Below are 19,424 nucleotides of genomic sequence, written 5' to 3' on the forward strand. Positions count from 1 at the left end.
ATGTTGGCAGACATGCTAACAAATTCTTTCACATCTTTGCACACCCGTATGCAGGAACCACGTCATGATTCACGAGCGGAAACACACGGGCGAGTGCCCTTTCACCTGCAACCTGTGCAAGAAGGGCTTCTACCGGGCCGAGGACGCCAAGAGGCACCAGCGCTTGCACACGAAGGAGAAATCATACGCGTGCGATGTGTGCGGCCAGTGCTTCAACGTTCACTCAAACATGAAACGCCACAGGAAGCTGCACACAGGGGACGCCGAGGTGTACGCCTGCCCCGACTGCGGCAAGGCATTTGCCCAGAAGGCGCACCTCCAGTCGCACCTGCGCACACACACCGGCGAGCGGCCCTTCCAGTGCAGCCAGTGCCACCAACGCTTCACCGAGGTCGGCAGCATGAGGAAGCACGAACGAATGATGCACGCAGGCGAGTACCCGCACCACTGCCCACACTGCGGCAAGGGCCTGGCGAACAACTTCAAGCTGAAGAAGCACGTCCGTGCGTGCCGAGTTTGAGCGTAGTGTGGTGGACGGGAAAGAGCAGACGACGCAGACGACGAAGAAGAAATGAAAGTGGTTGGAAATGCAGAAAGTATTTTAGCGAGGGGACGAAGTACGGTGGAGCAGTGTCTGGCATTATAAATGCTGCAGTGCGGTGAAAAAAGAACGACCGAGCTTGGCACAGACGTTCCGAAGGTCTTGAACTCTGGACACTACCACTCTTGTGACACCGTGCTCATAGAAGCAAATGGCATTGGAGGGACAGTTTTTGCGCCAACAAACAAAACAAGAGAGATGTAATCTTCATAGAAAGGTTCCAATGTGGACTAGGGATCAGACGTAGGTAGACATTTTTAAGGTTAGAAAAAGTGTCATTTACACGCCATACGAAGTGTAGAGCACACGACGAGTTGTCTACAAGAGTAGCAGAAGATTTGATAGATGGATGAGCTTGGTTAGATTTTTGGTACAGGCCTTTAGTTGGGTTTTGAATTGAAAGGGGTACGAAAGGGAGAATTCTCATCCAGCCGAACGTAGCACAAAGCTACGTTCGGCTTTCTGAGTAACCCACATGGGTTTCTCAGAAAGAAAGCTTCGCATCCGAGGAGGAACTTGTGGCTCTACCATCCGTGCTAACCAGGAGGCTAGCAGATCGCAGTGCGAGGGCGAATCAGTTGACAACTTGACTTGCAATCTGCTAACCTTCTGGATAGCTCAGATGGTGGAGTGACTGCCCCGGAACGGTGTTGGTCTCGGGTTTGAATCCCGGACCTGGACGAATTTTTCCTCACACTGCGAAGCTTTCTGTCTGAGAAAACCGTATGGGCTTCCTTTGTAGATTTGCATTACATTCGGGTGGATGCCCATTTTTCCTTTCATGACACTTCCTGTTCCTTGCAGGATTCCACACAACTGATTTGCCATAAAAGGGACAGTAAAATAGAAATGTTTTAGTTGTGTTGGAGTACCTTACACTTATGGAGTACCAGAAACATTTGAGTCTTCAAGGTACAAAGTGTAGCCATTGTAAGCCAGAAATGTGAAGAATGAAACACGGAAGTTTCTGCCCTAGCTGCTCACAATATCATTACGTAAGTACGTCTGCTCCAGACTAATCTCCTGACTAATCTCCAGACTAATCTTCGCGGTAGGTGTAAACGGTGCTGTAATGAAGGGCATTGGATTAATTTTGGCCACTAACATCACAATCAGTTTTTTGAGAGTCAGTTTTATTCAAGACAAAAATGGGGATAATTACATGATAAGTATATACAGAAGGAGGTCCTGTAGTTGGAAACTGAAATGGGACCTCCTGAAATGGAAACTGAAATGGAACCAAAGCACAGTGCATAAGCATCTGTGCACACCAGTCCCATCAGAATTTTACTGCCATGGCTGAGAATTAAACTCGCAACGTTGACCAGCAACGGAACACCATGGCTACTCAGTGGCCACAATAGTTATGCAATGATCAGTTGCTTATCAATATACAAGGGTTACATTATCTAGGCTAGAGGAAGCAGGCGCAACCTGGTAAAGCTTCTAAATTATTTCTGAACCATAATGGCCCAGATATATGTAGATATGCTTTGAGATTCATGGCGTCATATAAGTGGGCAGGCGCTGTGGTTTTAGTGTCAATCCAAAATTCGTCCGTGATCATATTTTTTGGTCAGCCTTGTTCAGAAAATCATAATGTCCCTCGTGTGACCTTGCCATTGCGTGAGCATGCTGTTGCAAATGCATGAATCATTACTACATAATCAAAGTTTTAAAAGTTTGGACAAAGAATGGAGACAACATCGTGAAGTGTTATGTTAAACAGTGCGAAACAAAAGCTCCTTGTTTTTTTTAACCTCCATGGCAGGCATCAATTGCCACCACCCGGCTGCATTTTCAGAAATGGCAATTTCGCTTCGTAATTCCTCGAAAATTGCTTGAGTGAATTATCCTTTGGTGAAGCAATGCTGAGACCTCAGAATAGGGACGCCCCAGTAACGTATAACGAAATCACAAAACACTTTTACTTGGGACGACATCTCTTTCTGCCCCCTCACCCCAAACTGAACAGGCCGCAGGCGCTAACGCTACGCTTGTTGCGGACACATACTTATCCAAACCCCGCCACTTTACACATCATCTACCCGGACGTTTACTCCGACGATGCATGCCCCTCATGCGGGGTCATGGCGACACTCGCACACGTGCTCTGGGAGTGCAGAAACGCTCTGCCCGATTCTACCTCCGACAAGTGGAAGAAGACCATACGAAGCCCGCTCCTACAAGAGACCAGCAATGGGCCGTCCAGCAGGCTCGCCCAGCGGCCCCCAGGTACTCCCTGTCGGTCCCTGCGTGGGAGACGCCCACTGCGCGCTGACGTGCGTCCTGCAGAACTTTAATAATTATTAAAGTTTTTCCGATCCAATCCCACCTCTGGTAAGCCTGACACCATTGAGGGGCGACAAGAAGAATGAGGCTTCCTTCCAATAGACAGCATCGGCTGCAAGCTGCGGGATGACCATAAAATTCATCAGTGCAGTACACAAGAACAAGTGCTGGCTGGTCATGTTTGTGAATATATGACTGGAAGTGGCAGCCCAGTAATGTGCAGTTCTTGCCAACCAAAAAAAAAAAAGATTCCACAGCCATTCCACTCTGTGAAGGTGAATGACCAGCGAAGCTGTATAGATCGTATAATGTACAACACAGAGATACATAAATATTTTGGTGTTGTTCATTATTTCACGCAAGTTACTGTAGCTTCATGGTCGCTATTGTAGACGGCCAAGGGTTCGGTGATGATGATGGACAAGTTTTTGGCAAAGGTTAAGTCAAAACAAGAGCGCCTTGTGGTGGTTAGCACCTTGGGATCGGTATAGCACTGTAGCTCGAACCATTCAAGCATAAACGAGGCCAGCCAATTGCCATCTGGTCGCGACAAGTCCACGTCAGGCAAGCCCCCTCTTTCTGTCCAGAGTGATGGTGCTGGTGCTGGTACGCAACTCTATGGGTACCCAATTGGTCTTGATCTTGATGCCACGCCTGCAAGCCGATTACCGAGCAGTTTTGCCTTGACGTTAACGAGCCAGCTGGGGAAGATGACGACGATGCTCGAGCCATTGCTGATGACGATAGTTGATGCTGATGATGACAATAGTTTCCTCTTGCCAATCAATGACTCATACACCCTTAAGCAATGAGTGGCAACGGAGCCAGCTGGGGAAGGAGACGACAACGAATGCGTGAGAAGTGGCATGAGCACGTTCATGCGGTAGTGGCGAGGTGCACCAACGAGCTAGTACGAGGGTTGTTCATGGCTGATGGACGACAGAAATGCCCTAGCCACATACAGCTTTGCTGTGAAACGTTTGCTAATTCGTCCATTAGTTTGCTCACATTGAATTTGCTTACCTTTACCACATGTGTTGGAACTTGGAATGCATTTCTGTTTTGATTGCTTTCTGTTTTTCCCAGATGTGTAAAGACCCTTAGTTCATATCTCTTATTGCATGTCAAACTCTGACATAAGGAAGGAATGGTAAAGAAACAGCAAAATGAAGCTACAAAGGAAGCCCTGTATATGTGGATGGCTCTAAAATATATGTTAATGAATTGAGTAGAGCGATGAGAGAGAGAGAAAACATTTATTGGGACCATCGAGGTCATTGCTTTTGAGGTCGAGCGGGTGATGTCCTCATTCCAGGACTCCACTGGCCATGGCTGCTCGACGTACTTGCTGGACAAGAGCTTCTTGTCCCGCCAGGGCATCACCAGTCAGCTGTACTTCCCACCACTCAAATAACGTGCTAGGTGTCTTTAAGTGTTGAAGTTTGCCCCTGCACCCCCACAAAATGTGAAAGAGTGTAGGGCGTGTGTCGCCGCACCAGGAGCAGATGCCGCCGTATCTATGTGGGTACATTTTGCTGTATCTGTGTAGGTTTGGGAATGTGTTGGTGTGAGTAAGTCTCAGAGCTACTGCCTCTTCAGTGCTGAGCTTTCTGTGAGGGGGAGGATAAATCCTGCGGTTGAGTCGCTGGATCTTGAGTCGGTCGCAGTAATTGGATGGCAGGGGCACGAAAGTAAAGGGTGGGGATTGATGAGACGATTGGTTTAGCCCCGCTCGGTTTATTAGCACGCAACCTAAGGCGTTCGTCCTTTGTTCCCCTCCAGACCTACGTGGCCCAGCGTCCACGTGATTTGATGGAATTCTTGCAGCCTCGGGCCTAGCATCTGAGCCGCTAGCAGTGGTGTTCGTCCGTTGGTAAAGTTACGGCAGGCTTTTTGCGAGTCGGTAACGACATGAACTTCCCTGCCTATCTTGTCTTGTTGCTTTATTACTAGTGCCGCAGCTGGGGTCTCTGCCCTCACAGAGGCCGCGAGGGTCAAGGAGTTGTCTCTCCCGTTCACGGCGGCTACCACGAAGAGGCCCCCTACAGGGTACGCCGCCACGTCCACGTACGTTACGTACTGGTCAGCCTTGAATTGTCGGATCTGTCTGTCGACGCGAGCCTTGCGTCGTCCTTCATGGAGTTCATGACTCATGTGCTTCGGTATGGGGTTCGCCTTGATCTTGCATCAGACCTCAGGCGGGAGTGATTGTTGCCCATCGAGGGCATGGAGCTCCGTTGCCATTCCGGTTCGGTAGAGGATGGCTCTGCCTGCCATCTGTTCTGTAGTCTGGCTTTTTGCGAAGCCATAACTGCGTCCGACAGCTCAGTGAAGGTGTTATGGATCCCGAGGGCCGCTAACTTTTCGTTTGAGGTGGTGACAGGGAGACCCAGGGCCGTATTGTATGCACCTCTGATGATGTCATCGACTTGTTCTTGGTCGCGCTTGTTTAGCGAGTGGTAGTGATACGGCATGCTATACGTTACTCTGCTGATCACCAGAGCCCGGACGAGGCGAAGCGTATCCTCTTCTTGCATGCCCTTGCGGCTTCTTGTTATTCGTTTGATAATCCGCGAGATCTGGTTGGTGGCAGACCTTAAGGTTTGGATCGTGGGGGAGGCTTTCAGGTTGCTCTGGATCCGAAAACCGAGAATCCTAGTTATATTACTTTCCGTGATCTTCTGGCCCTCTAGATAGAGGTCGATAGGGCCGGGGGACTTGTAGATTCCTCTTTCGTGCACCCGGATCACCTCAGACTTCGCGGGCGCACAACGCATCCCGCTCGCTGCCGCAAATCTCTCCACAGCTGTCGCGGCCTCCTGAAGGGTCGCCTTGTTTCGCGCGAGGGAGCCCTTCGTGGCTCAGAGCGTGATGTCATCTGTGTACAGGGCGTAACTTAGGTCCAGGATCTCCCACAGCTCTTTGGTCAGCGCTAGCATCACGACGTTGAAGAGAATCGGGGAGACTATTGCCCCTTGCGGCGTTCCTTTGTTCGGCACGAGATGGGACGCAGGGCATCGATTGCGGGCTTCTTGCCATGTTTGGGAATGGTCACGATTTCCGCATGTTTCCACTCGTTCGGCACGTGGCCCTTGCTCCAGAGTTCCTCGTTTAGGTGTTCGGTCAACTCCAGGATGTGCACCGGGCTCAGGTTTCTAATCATGGCATTGGCGATTTTGTCAACCCCGGGAGCAGTGTTGCACTGTGAGGCTCGCGCCGCGGCATATGCCTCTTCCTCCATGATCGGAGCATCCAGTTCTGGTCTTGGTGCTTCTTCGTATTTTAGGAGGCAGGGTCATATGGGGTCGCTACCCAGGTATGGTTTTTAGGGTGTCAATCAGACCCTGGTCAATCCCGGGGAACTTGTGAGCGATTTCTAGAAGCGTCCGACTGGTTGTTGATTTCGCCTTGTCAGGCTCATCAGGCAACATGTCTGTGCCGTACTCGGGGTACCCTTGAGGGAGGTGCAAAATTGTACCCAGTTTAGCTGCGTCAGCTCGTTTGCGTAATTTCTGGCTTCTTCGGTTATATGCTCGATTCGTCGACGTAGTTTCCGGTTTAGCCGCTGTCGCTTCCACCATTTGAGGAGGCCCTCACGAGCTTCCCACAGATATAAGAGCCGGCGGTCGACTTCGGGTGTCTCGACCATGCGCTGGATGGTTTTGGTGGTTTGGATGTGGGCGTTACTAAGGTGGTGCATCCATTCCGCTATGTCCGTTATACCGTTTTCGGGTGGGGGGTACCACTGTTTATAGATCATTTTCAGTTCCGCATCTCCTTGCTGCACCCACAGCAAGAATGCAGCCCGCCTCTGTACCCGCCATCACGGCGCTGCTGTCGAAGTTTGCACCAAGGAAGCGTGTCGTCTGCTACAGGTGCATAGCATTCTGTTGTGCTTTTGCACGGCGCTTAACTGAAGGCATTGCTCACGCTTCAAGGCATCATTATCTGCACTGTACAAGTTTTAGGAGTTAGCCCACGTATGCGTACAAACGATCAGTGATTTAGGAAAAAGTGGGAATTGGCGATTACATTTCGTTTTCGGCAGAATAGTCGCCTGCGTGTGCATTTCGCGCTTTTTGTTTTTAATGCGTTTAAATGCTTTAAACCTGCTGTAGAAAACTATGCGGTCGAATATATGGCATATGAATCAACGTTTATTGAACAAGACATCTATAAACAATGTTATAAATCGTGTAAATCTAATTGATCGTCTGCATGCATCTCGGCACTCGCATTTCGTATCTTCCGCATCTGTATAGCGAAATGAGTTTACTTCGCACTTTCGCTTGAATATCAATCACACTGATCGCGAATAACTTTTATTCCTGTTTTTCGAACGCGAAATCTCATAAGTCGGGATTAACAAAAATTGAAACAACAAAGCTTGAACATTTTCCCCAATTTTATTAAGGACGAGATACACCCTCCAGGGTCGTCTAGAGAGGTTCCATAAAGCGACTCCTTAGTTTTCAATGCACATATAGAGGGCTACCTGATAAATGGATATCATGCTGACATTGCTCTGATACCTCTGGTAAATAATTATAAAATAAAAGCATTACAGAGATGTTTTTAGTGGACTTATATTAGCATATTATAGTCTATTAGAGCTCTTCACACACTTTCAGAGACCTTCCTTTTCACTTCATTTGCCATTCACACAAGCTTTGCTTTTTTACGTTCTCTCCGAGCTCTATTGGCACTGTCGTTCTCCTGGCTCTTCTTTCGGGAAAAAAAAAGTGCATTCGTGCGACCAAATAGAAGTGTACAATCTGTGCTGTAAAATCACAGCTGTGCTCTAGGCAACCGATACAGTTTGTCCCTGTCTTGGCAGGGGCATCTAAAACCCTCTAAAAAAGGACCCCAAAGGCTTCTTTTTTTTATGCTTGCACGACGGTCTCTTCTATGCTTTTCACGCAGCTAAACAGTTTCCTCGAAGGAAAAACAAGGCTGCCAGTCACAAACTCGCATTCAGTCACAAGCATTGCTTCAGGAGGTAGAGAGTCCTGTGAAGCCATTGTATCCCTTTTGCACTTCATGCAGGACGTCAAGTTCATCATTTTATGTGATTTTAAGTGATTGCCATATCCATGGGCAACGCGGCATAGTTTTCCCAGTTTTCCGCGGGCAGATACTACGTAGCTCATGTCTTTGCGAACTCCGACACTCTTCAATATTGTGTACCTCTCCCTCCATTCCTACCTCGTAAAAAACAATCTGTGATCGCTGTCCATTAAGTCTTCAAGAGCTGCTGATCTCCACTGTCGAGGCAACCGCAAGGACGCGCTCTTCTCCACCAACTCATCAACATTAAAACAGCTGATTTGCATGGGCTCTGGTTGCTCTTGTACGGTGTCCTCTGCAGCGTCGCTCTGAGTTGCGCCTGCATTTGTTGCGACACTTGCTCTCTTTTTCGGAGATTTTCTCCATTTATAATTTGACGATAAGTACTGCGTTGAGATGGAGAAATATGGTAGGAACTGCATCACTCCTGAGAGACCATACTCTGCGCTCGATTTCAATCACTTTTCCATTGATAATATGTTTATACGACTTCACAATGTCCCCGTCTTGGAAGTGGGTGTCGCACACTTTGGATGTTTTCCCCAACACTTTGTCTGCATGGGGTATCGCTCTATCCCACTTTGCAAGGAGAAGCGGTTCAGTCGGCGGAGAGAAGTGCCTCTTCTCTGTGTTGTGCCGGTACCCACTGGTACATCCCGGCACGAAACATGTTGGCACTTGGTTGCCCAGTCCTAACACATTGTAACGAAGATAAATCACACGCACCACCTACCTTCTGACAGCGAAAAATAAAAACTCTGGCGTTCAAGAGCGGCAGCCCACGCTGCTTGCACACTTGCAGGTCCTAAGGGCGACATGAGTGCCCACACCGACCACACCATACCGTACACGGAAAGCTGCTGAAGCGCAACTTATGCACTACTCACGATAATGCATACACACTTACAGGGGAAAAATCAGGGCCACTCTACAAAAAAATGCGACGCAAATGCTCACGTCTACTGCAGCGTCGGTAGCATTGCTGCACTGCAGCATGGCTAGCGTAGTGCAAACTTCGGCTGCATCGCCAGCTCAGTCCCTAGGCGCAAAACGCGCCCGCTTTGGGAGAAGCAGTTTCGAAACTAAAAAGGCTTTAGAAACGGTGGGGGGTACTGCCTGTACGCCTCCCAGTCCGTGAGCCTAATTTCACCAATTGTTCTCTTGAGTTTTGGGGTGGATACCGAGATGCTGAGGATGTACTGATCGCTGCCCAGTGTTTCGCCCGGGCGCGTCCATGAGTATTACCTTACGTTTTTGACAAATGACAGGTCCGGAAACGTGTCTTGACTTACACTGTTGCCTACTCGGGTTAGTTGTCAATTCCAGGCCCGTTTGGTCAACTGCATCGAAGGGCGACCTCCCCTTTTGCATGTCTTGTTGGTAGCCCCAAGTCGTGTGTCTAGCATTCATGTCTCCCACCAATACTAGCTGGTTGCAGCCAGCAGCTCTCGCGCTGTCGTAAATGATGTTGCGGAAGTCGTCCTTGTGAGCCCTTGCCGGACTGTTTACCCCTCTTCTGCAGTAGGACTTCCACTAGCACGGGATTAATGTCGTGATGTTGATAATGTTGTCCCACGGCCATTATCGTTTTGCGAACTAAAACTGTGACCTTTGGTGATCCCGCATGTTTAATTACGTAGTAACCCTGCAGCTTGATCGGCTGGATCCCAACCTCTTGAAGGCAGATGATGTCGGGGGGGGGGGGGGGGGGTATGGGTGATATTGAATGAAGAGCTGGAGTGAACTTGCCTTCTTGTTGAAAGAGAGACGATTCCACTGCCAGATCTCGAGGTGTTCGGGTGCGCTGCATGTGGTGTTAGCCATTGCTGACGTTAATGCCACCGCTGTCGCAATTGTCGGCGTCCCTGACGTAACCCATGTTGTTTATGCGCCTGTATGCCTTGATGCGTGAATTGCTGCTCTCGTCGCCGACCCGCTTGCGCAAGCCAAACTCAACCTTGCGTATTCTTCTTTCAAGTTCATGGCTTAGTGTGTTCTCCTTGACTTTATTGTTTAATTCGCCCATCTGGTAAAGCATCTGTTGTCATCATCATCAGCCTTGTTACGCCCGCTGCAGGGCAAAGGCCTCTCCCATACTTCTCCAACTACCCCGGTCATGTACTAATTGTGGCCATGTTGTCCCTGCAAACTTCTTAATCTCATCCACCCACCTAACTTTCTGACGCCTTCTGCTACGCTTCCCTTCCCTTGGAATCCAGTCCATAACCCTTAATGACCATCTGTTGTATCGTAGCATAAATGCTTTCGAGGGTGACTACACTTGACTGGCCTGCCGCTGCCAAGACCGCACCGGGAGGCGAGGAGGGCATGGTGGTTCTTGAGGGGGGAGGAATGGAGATGGCGGGCTGGTGGCCTATCATTCCTCTTTGTGGCCCTGGCTGTGTGTTGATGCTTGTTTTGCTTAGCAAAGCTGCTAAGCATTGCATGCATTGATTTAGGTCGTTAACCTGAGCTTTGAGTTTTTTTATTTTCTTCCCTTATGCGCGTACATTCTGGGGCGCATTTACTATTGTCGCTGGTATTTTGAGCGGAGGAGGTACTAGACTGATTCCGGCTCACCTTCTTGTTGTTGGCTTGGTTCTTCTTGCCCGATTGGTTGTTCTGCTTCAATGTAGATGACGAGGTAGAAGGCTGCCACTGCCCTTGCTTCTCTCCTGGCTTTGGCCACTCCGAGTGGAATCTGGACCTTGACCTGGACTGGGCCCGGGACCTTGAGCGGCTCACTGAGGACTCCGAGCTGAACCACCACAGGCGGCTTTGCCGTGTCCTTCCTACATAATTGTAATTGTCTTCATTTCTCTTTCCGGGCGGAGGGTGCTTTTTGGTGATAGTGCTGTTGTTTTTGAGCTTTTGCTTGCACTCACGAGGCCCCGCAGCATGGACTTTGCTGCAGACGGCGCACTTGAGCGAGCACTCGTGGTCGTCGTTCGGGTCGTGCGTCCCGCAAGCGAGACAGATCTTGATGTTCGGGGTAGGACAAACGTCCGATGGGTATCCCATGCGCTGGCACACGTAGCAGATTTGTTTTGTGGGCTTGTAGGGGTGGCACTCGGTCTCCCCTCCGTAGTAGTAGACGTATCGTGGAACTACATGAGAGCTGAATGTGATCACAGCCGTCTTGGTCTTTCCCAGCATGTGGGCCTGCATGATTTCCACGCCTTGGGTCCTCGCCCTTAGGTGAGTCATAAGCTCCTCGGGCGAGGTATCCGGGTCGATTCCATGAATGACGCTCGGAACACTCCATCCGGTACCACAACGTAAGAGTTGACTTCGTAAAGGTTGCCGCCACACAATCCGCATGATCTTCCACACAATATCCGCAACCTCCTTATCTGGGGTACTAACAATGATTATGTTGGAACCAGGTCTGAAGCGCACGAGGAAATGCGAATCGTCAACTTTCCCTCCGCAGGCAGCCGAGACGGCTTTCGAGATTTGGTGGTTGGTGAAACTCTTCACCTGAAGGCCTTTCTTGGGTCGAATGATGATTTTGAAGTCGTTACATGGCAGGGGGTGAGTCATTGTCTCTTCTTAAAAGAAGGCTTCTTTGATGCCCCAGCGCCTGCAGCTGCGTAGGATGTTGATGATAATGTGGTGGCAGAGGAGGGTCATAGCAGAGAGATCACCCTGTCTGCTATGCGTACTTGCTCGCCTCTGGCGAGCTTCTTCGTTCTTCGCTTGAAATAAGGACATTCCAATAGCGAAAGATCCTCGTCCATAATGGCAGAGTCGTCATGGCGATCTTCCGCGATCTCTTGGAAGGTCATGGCTATTGTTTCTTGCGACGAAGGCCCTTTGGCAGCTTGAACAATAGCAGCGGGGGCAGGTGGGGCTGTAGTAACAACTCCACCTCCACTCCCTCCGGTAAAAGTAGAAGCGGTCAGCTGGGATCCAGCGATGTGCGCCATAGTGAGCGTCGAGAAACCATAGCAAGCGAGCGAGCAGCGGCAAAGGCGGCGGAACGCCTTGCCTACTTACGTGCTGCCACTTACGGCGACGTCAGGCTTAACACGGCAGCGCCACCCCGGAGAACTTCAAAGTCCAAAAGCGCAAAATAATATTCACTCACGGTCTTCAGTCTTCTCACTGGGGGTCCGAATAACTTCACGAAGGTCTTCCGTCAAAGGTTTCGGTCCTGCAATGTGAATTTCTTACAAGAATAATGAAAGTCGGCCGAGCCCATGTGAAGCACATCTACTCCGCTCGGCTCTTCTTCCCCGAGCAATGAGACAACTAGCCCAAACTGAAGTTGTCACATCGCTAGTCTAGACCATATGCTCTGGTGTTGCCCCTCGTTATGAGGCACAGAACAAATCAATGAGGACAAGTGGCTCTCTGCTATCAAGAGCCCCGATGCCAGGGTGCAACTATTGGCTGTCCAGAGGGCCCACGATACGGCGATCGGGCATGGCCTGACTGTCCTAACGTGGGAGCGGCCCGCAGCGTGCTGAGTCGCGTAGCTCAGGCCCTTCATTAAAGTTTTGCATCCATCCATCCATCCATCCATTAATTTGGAAAACTCTGATGTATTTTGTACTCCCTGCCCCAATCTGCACCCTTTCCTTCTTTGTTTTGCACATTCTTCAGAGGACACACACACAGGAACTTGGATTTTTAAAGCTAGATACGGAGAACCGAGCACCGTGTCTGTGTGTTGCAAGTGTGAAATGTGCCGCACGTGAAGCAGTGAATCGGTTTGAATGAAAGATACGCTGCAGTATTGTTTCGATACCTGCTTTTCAATACTTGCATTAAGCTGCATAAAGAAGGCTTTTCAAGAGGTAGCTTGGGCCTGTTGCATCTTCTTTGTGGCATTACTATAGATGGCATGGTCCATGGAAATATTATGATGAGGTGAAGAAGATAATGACGACGGTTCTGAAGACGACGAAAAGTGGACACAGCCAGGCTGGGCTCTTTTCCGTTTCCACGAACGTTCGCTCTTTGTAAATATATTGTAAATAGTTCTATACCCGTAACATTTGGTGTAGGTGCGGGGTACCCGTCTTCATCGCAATGGAGGTCCGCAGCAGACGTTGCATCCAGTTTGCGACAGTGCCCCCTGGGGACGACACCTGATCTACGCCTGCACCGACACCGTCGGCTACCCAGTCTCTGTACATTTCTCTTCCACTTCTGCATGACCTGGTACATTCTCTAGTGTTGATGGTATGGACATAGAAGAATGGCTCAGCATGTACGGACGTGTCAGCAAGGGGAACAGGTGTGACCCAATCATAATGCTAGCCAATGTCATTTTCTATCTGGATGGAATGCTGCGCATTTGGTTCTAAACACATGAAGAGGAACTTACTAGCTGGGAGCTGTTCAAGCAGAAGCTGTCCAACCTTTTTGGCAATCTCTCTGGTCGACAGCTAGCCACCAAAAAGCAGCTTGCTACCCGTGCCCAAAGTGCTAACAAGCCGTATGTCTCCTATATTCAAGATGTTCTCGCCCTTTGTCACAAAAGTGATATTCCAGGGCAGAGTCCAACAAGGTAGGACATATCCTCAAGGGCATTGCAGATGACCCACTTAATCTCCTGGTTTTTAACATTTCTACTGTCGACGCCACCATAAAGGGATGCCGCCTCTTTGAGCTAGTGAAGAACCACTGTGTCGCCCATCAGTTTTCCTGCCTACCAAAGGGGTTGGCATCCCCTGTCCGCATGTGCCTCCGCCATTACTAACCTGAGCTTTTGGCTTGAGGACGTCGCACCCAGGCCCTCATTATTCCTTAAGCCGCCAAGAAATTGAAGCTCTCAACATTGGCCCCGGGGCACCACATGGATGTGGGAATGGCATCGAGGCCAATGATCTGGCCTCTGGAGGGTCAAGCATTGCTCTCGGTGCTGTCTACACCGCATGCACTATTGCTCATAGCTGCGCTATTATTGCCCTACCTTATTGTGATTTGGCTATAAGCGTTTACTGACAAGGTACTAACCGTCAGAAATGCTCTGGGAATTTGCGAAGTTGCTTTTAATGCTGTAATTTAGAACCTTGAATTTGCAAAATTCCCGTTTTAACAATGTTTTCTGCTGCAAGTACAACCTCGTTTTGTTGAGGCTTCACTGTACTGCTCATGGTAATGATTTTTAGAGCACACTTCTTGTGAGTGATTTGCCTTTTTTTTTATGATCACTTGTTACAAGTGTTAGGTCTACTGCAAGTCTTGCAATGCATTTTATTTGTTTGTTTGTTGGCTGTTGTGTACTTGAGCACGAAATTCAGTGAAACAAGAGAGGCCAAACCAAACACGCTCATAAAAACTGGCCCGTCATGATATACCCAGGTGACCAGGTAAAAATATTTCTACTGGTTTTCAAGTGTGTAAACTTGTCTGATGTGATCCCAGTTAAAAAGATAGTGGTCTGTTGCTGGTTTCAACTGGTCCCAGTAGAAGGCTGTTGGTCTTCAATTGGAACTGTGCTGGTTTTCAAGTGGTGCTATTGGTTTTCAAGTGGGATGAACTGGTCTGGTATGACCCAATTGAAAAGCTAGTGGTCTATTGCTGGCCAGTGGTCTGTTCTGGTTTCAACTGGTCCCAGTAGGAGGCTGTTGGTCTTCAACTGGAACTGTGCTGGTTTTCAAATGGTACTATTGTTTTTTTAAATAATAATAATGCCTTTATTTGTTTTAAGTGGGATGAACTGGTCCGATGTGACCCAGTTGAAAAACTAGGGGCCTGTTGCTAGTTTCAACTGGTCCCAGTTGAAGTCTGTTGGCCTTCAACTGAAACTGTGCTGGTTTTCAAGTGGTACTATTTGTTTTCAAGTGGGATGAACTGGTCTGATGTGACCCAGTTGAAAAGCAAGTGGTCTGTTAGTGGTTTCAACTGGTCCCACTAGAAGGCTATGGGTATTCTATTACCTTACTAGCATATTGGCCGGTGAGCTGGCATGTTACTTTATTAGGCGCCATGTGGCTCGAAACAGTGCTAGCAGTAAAAAAACAAAGCAAGAAAACTTTTTACAGTAAATAACACATGAGCACTACATGTGGCTATTGCGATGAGTCATGACCAAGGCGTAGCTGTCCTCACTCTCCGAGAAGCAGAGGATGTGAGAATAAAAAGGGTTTCTTAACTGCAGCTGCAGCAGAAAGAACACATTGGTGGCTGTGATGAGCCACGACTATGGCGGCGTTCTTTCTCCCCATCCTATAGGAGTTGATTTTATTCAAGATAAGGAGAAGCCGCTTTTACTACAAACATTTCAATGCTTAAACAAACATAATAATGCTACAAATAGCGGCTCGAAACAGTGTAAATACGTTTTCATAAAACAGATGTGCCATCACAAAGCTATATGGGAAATGTCATAGGTAAAAGGAACTTCCTTTCTACTTACAACAACAGTGATCCAATCGGAATGCAAGCAATTGAGCTTGCTGGCACTTTCATTAATACCCAAGGCGGGTGTGTGCCTTACAAGTGAGGTATGACTTGCAAATTGCCTAGGCGTGGTGAGAGAATGAAAGCCCAATTCTAATGCCGCTTTTGAGGTCATTGAAAGAGTGACCAGGAAAGTCGCCGACACACACCATGACATACATGCTCATCTGTACATACACATACTGTATTAAGGCCGCATATTCAAGCGAAGCAGGTTAGCCATAATCTAGGTACATAAATATATGTAAATATAATTCAAAATACTCTCTGAAACAGATATAGGGGGAAAAAACTGAAGACCTGCACAAGAAGTTACAATATCAAAAATTCATTGCAAAAACATTTCGTGCAGCTTTTTCTCCTAAGGCAAAGTAAGATTTCAAGACCACTTTGTTTAAACATTTACCACTGTAAGCAAACAAACTTCATTTACTGGCAATACTTTGTACTGCGCGTAATAACCTTCCCAAGTTCAAATTGACTTACGTTGTCAATCTAGATTTGAAGCTGTAAGGAATACAATCTCATGATTGCCATAATTCTTAATTTAGCTACTCTATACAAATGACGCAGCTAAAGTTGAACAAATGTGACATCTCCCAACCATAAAGTTGTAAATATACAATATGTTTTTCTACTTAGCTATGGGACAGTCATTGTTGAAGAATACGTACACTGTGCAAAACATTTAATTCAAACATTTAAAATGGTCAGGGACAAAACACGAAGCTGTCTCAACATTTCAAACATGTAGCGAATGCTATAAATGAATGTTTACATTTGATTGTTGAAAGGGAGCAGGTGCCAATTATTGTGGAACCTAATTCAGTGCAATGCAAAGCGCAATGCTACTCGTGGCACCCAATGCAGCAGCAGCGGTAATGCCAGAATACCGTGAAAAACATTTGACAGGAATTTTCCAATCTGTCGAAGTCATGGCTTTTAAACAAAACTATGCTAAGGACATGCTTCTATTAATATAAGCCACATTCTTTTCATTGCCACCATAATCTTCCAACACATTTTAGTTAGCAACCATAAAAGCCCCGCTTGAATTTCTAAATGCAAGTTTTGTGCTAATTGTGAGCTTGCTCCTGAAAACCTCCCTGTATACTAAAATTAAAACAAAAATTTTATAGGAAGGCGTCTACGCTTAAATTGATACATGCACTATTCCCAAGTCAGCTTGCCAACGGTGTTTTCTGTGCTAGCCTTACAAACAATATTTTCCCACCACACTCCATGTAAGTGCATGAGCTAACATATGTTGATAATTCTAGTAAAATTTCCTGCTCCGCTCTCGGAGATTCCATTACATGATTTGTATTATAGGCACACTCGAAAGAGAACCTACGAGACAAATATTTTTATGCAGCCTATCACATCTTTGAACGAAACAATGTGTTTGATTTTGAGGCATTTTCCTTGACCTGTCACAAAAGCAATGCTGTCTGTTTTGTTTAGCCTTGAGTACTGCTCACTGTGGAACGTGTTCCTGGCTACAATGAGTTGGTCATGTTCCACAACCGGGCCACAGATAATGTTCCAAAGATGTTTGCAAACAAAGCTGAGCAATGGCTCCGGCACACCTCGTGGCTTGCTCACAAGGAGAACGGCATCGCTATTGCAGTGACTAGACTTTGCCAAAAATCGCAAAGTATGTGGACTGGCTTGTGCACTCCAACTCTTATAGTTGCTGCAGCCATCACCATGCATTCAACAATTTGAATTGGCTCACCTTTGGCTGACATCACTAGCTCTTTAAGGTGACCAATGTGGGCCTCAAAACTGAAGCAAGAGTGTGCCCAAAGGTGACCTTACAGGACAACACTTTCTGGGATGTGCAGGATGTACATTGTTTGTCATGTGCTTTTCATCATATAAGAACTACACGTCAACTACAAGCCGTACAAGGCAGTTTGTACTAGCAGTAATATTGTCTTTGCTCACTGTGTCTTGCAGCAGTAGGGCAATGGCTCGTACGAAAAGTGAAAAATACTTTAAGAAACTGCTGGCAAAAGCCCCTCAAGGCGTGGTAATGCCTTGAGGGGCTTTGGTACATGTCACGCAAAATCTTTTATTGCATAGTTTGTGTTTCGATTATGTCATTCCCCTCTGCGTTGCACTGACACTTCCTTGCTTGCTTTACTCAAAAATCTGTTTAAACTGTGCTGGGTTTTGCCAGTAGTAGTTTGTACAGCCTGCTGTTTTCAATACTTTGTGACACGTTATGGACTCCTCGGAATCAAAGTCCTTTGTTTTCATCGACTGCAACCCATGTGCTTTGAAGTAGTAACTCCTTTTTTTTTTCTTTTTCCATGTTGCAACCTTCCTCCTCCTCTTGCAGTAGGCAGTCAATCCACGAGAGCTGCGTGCAAAAATGTTCATCTTAAATGCCCATTCTGGTGGTGCTGCACTTGTTTTTCTGTTCTCACATGTATATATATACATATATATTCGACGCTTTCTGCGTTGTTTGAGGACACTTTTTGTGCTCTGCTGGATGCCTAGGACCAGCAGTGTTGCATATACGTATGTGCAGCGTGTGCAGAAAGGCTGTGGAGACCGAAAAATGCCCATTGTCCACATTTTAGTGGTTGTAATAAACAAATTTGAGAACTATAAGCACTCCAGAAAAAGATTGTAATTTCATGTGTGCACAATATTTGAAGTCTCTTGCTCTATGTACAGAAGGTTGCTGGCTTGATTGAGTGTGTGTTTTCATTGTCCGCATGTTAATAGATACCTGGTGAAACAATTTGTATCGCTCTTTATTCAAATAAATGAGATATGTTTCTTTACACGAGTGAAACAAAGTGGTTCCTCCCCCTCGGCATGGTACTTGCGGCGTTTCACCTCGTTCTCTGCTTCTCGTCAGTGCGGTGTCACCGTGCATGATGGATTGTGGCGAGAGTCGCTGAACAATGGGTTGGCACTGCTATAAGGTTCCTGCATAGAATCGAGTTGCATTAGTGCATCTGAATATGTATGTCTCGGTTTACGTATAAAACCACACATCGTATGTAACGTACACACGCGGTTTAGTTAGAATATGAGCCATGGGTAGACCACGCAAAGTAAGAACTCCCAAAGAGCAATGGGAATACGATGCGCATAGAAAGGAGCAATATAGGCTCTCGAAGCAACGTCGTAGGCACAACCCTTCGAACCAAGAGGCCAAGCATCGGGCGAGAGTCAAAGAAGCAGACTGCAAGCGACGTGCTCGCTCGAGCTGCGACGAGAAGCGGCGAACGAGGCGAAACGCCGGAAGTACCACGCTGACAAGATTGTCACGTTCAAGGGAGCGACTTCGAAATTCAAGCGCAAGTTCCTCGACGTGGAATTCGGAATCTCCTGCACCATGTGCGACCGCCTGCGGTTCCGCGACGTCTTGTCACGCATCTCCACCGTAAAGAACGCCGCAAAGAAACGCAGTGCCCTCGACGTGCTTGCTCGAACCTTCCCTGGAGACGCCATTGTCTGATTTCGAGGTGAGCAGTACCTGCAAGGGTTCTCTACTCAGGTAAACTGCCTCTCCTTTCCAAGACTTACGGACATACTCATACTTACTTATGAGTATGTATGACATGCTCATACATACTTATAGCATACTCATACTCTCCGATTCCGCCACACATGCCCCCGCTGAACGTAGTCGAAGAACGGCTGGTTGCACCGCGGATCCTGTTCGTGTTGATCAGGTGCCTCTCTCACGGAGTTCGTAATTAAAAAGATTAGACGCCGATCAGACTACAAGTGGACCGTTATGGTTATACACTGCATTTTACGGCGTACTCATTTCATTTGTTAGACTAGAATAGCTTAAATCGGTGGTAACAGCTTCGCTGGCAATCCACCTTCACAGAGTGGATTGGGCCTTCAAATTTTTTTTAAAGATTAACATTACTACAATGTTGACAACATTAGAACATCACTGTCATTGAAGCTCTGGCATGACTAATTTTTGCAGTGGCAAGATTCTAGCGTGATATTTGTGATTTTCTTAAGTCCCCCTGTAAATCCTAGGTAATAATTATGTATCATGTTT

The 19,424-nt window shown here is 47.5% G+C and overlaps 1 protein-coding gene across 3 annotated transcripts in view; it reads left to right on the forward strand.

Annotated features, from left to right (window-relative positions):
- Positions 1–18,177, forward strand: part of LOC126546275 (uncharacterized) — a 40,027-nt gene extending 21,850 nt beyond the window's left edge. For all 3 annotated transcript variants that reach the window (XM_055062194.2, XM_055062195.2, XM_055062196.2), the window contains exon 8: positions 55–18,177. In XM_055062194.2, coding sequence (XP_054918169.2) covers positions 55–520 — 466 coding nt within the window. In that variant the 3' untranslated portion in view covers positions 521–18,177. The remainder of the gene's footprint in view (positions 1–54) is intronic.
- Positions 18,178–19,424: the final 1,247 nt, after the last annotated feature.

The sequence above is a fragment of the Dermacentor andersoni genome, chromosome 10, assembly GCF_023375885.2.
Source record: "Dermacentor andersoni chromosome 10, qqDerAnde1_hic_scaffold, whole genome shotgun sequence".
NCBI lineage: Eukaryota > Metazoa > Arthropoda > Arachnida > Ixodida > Ixodidae > Dermacentor > Dermacentor andersoni.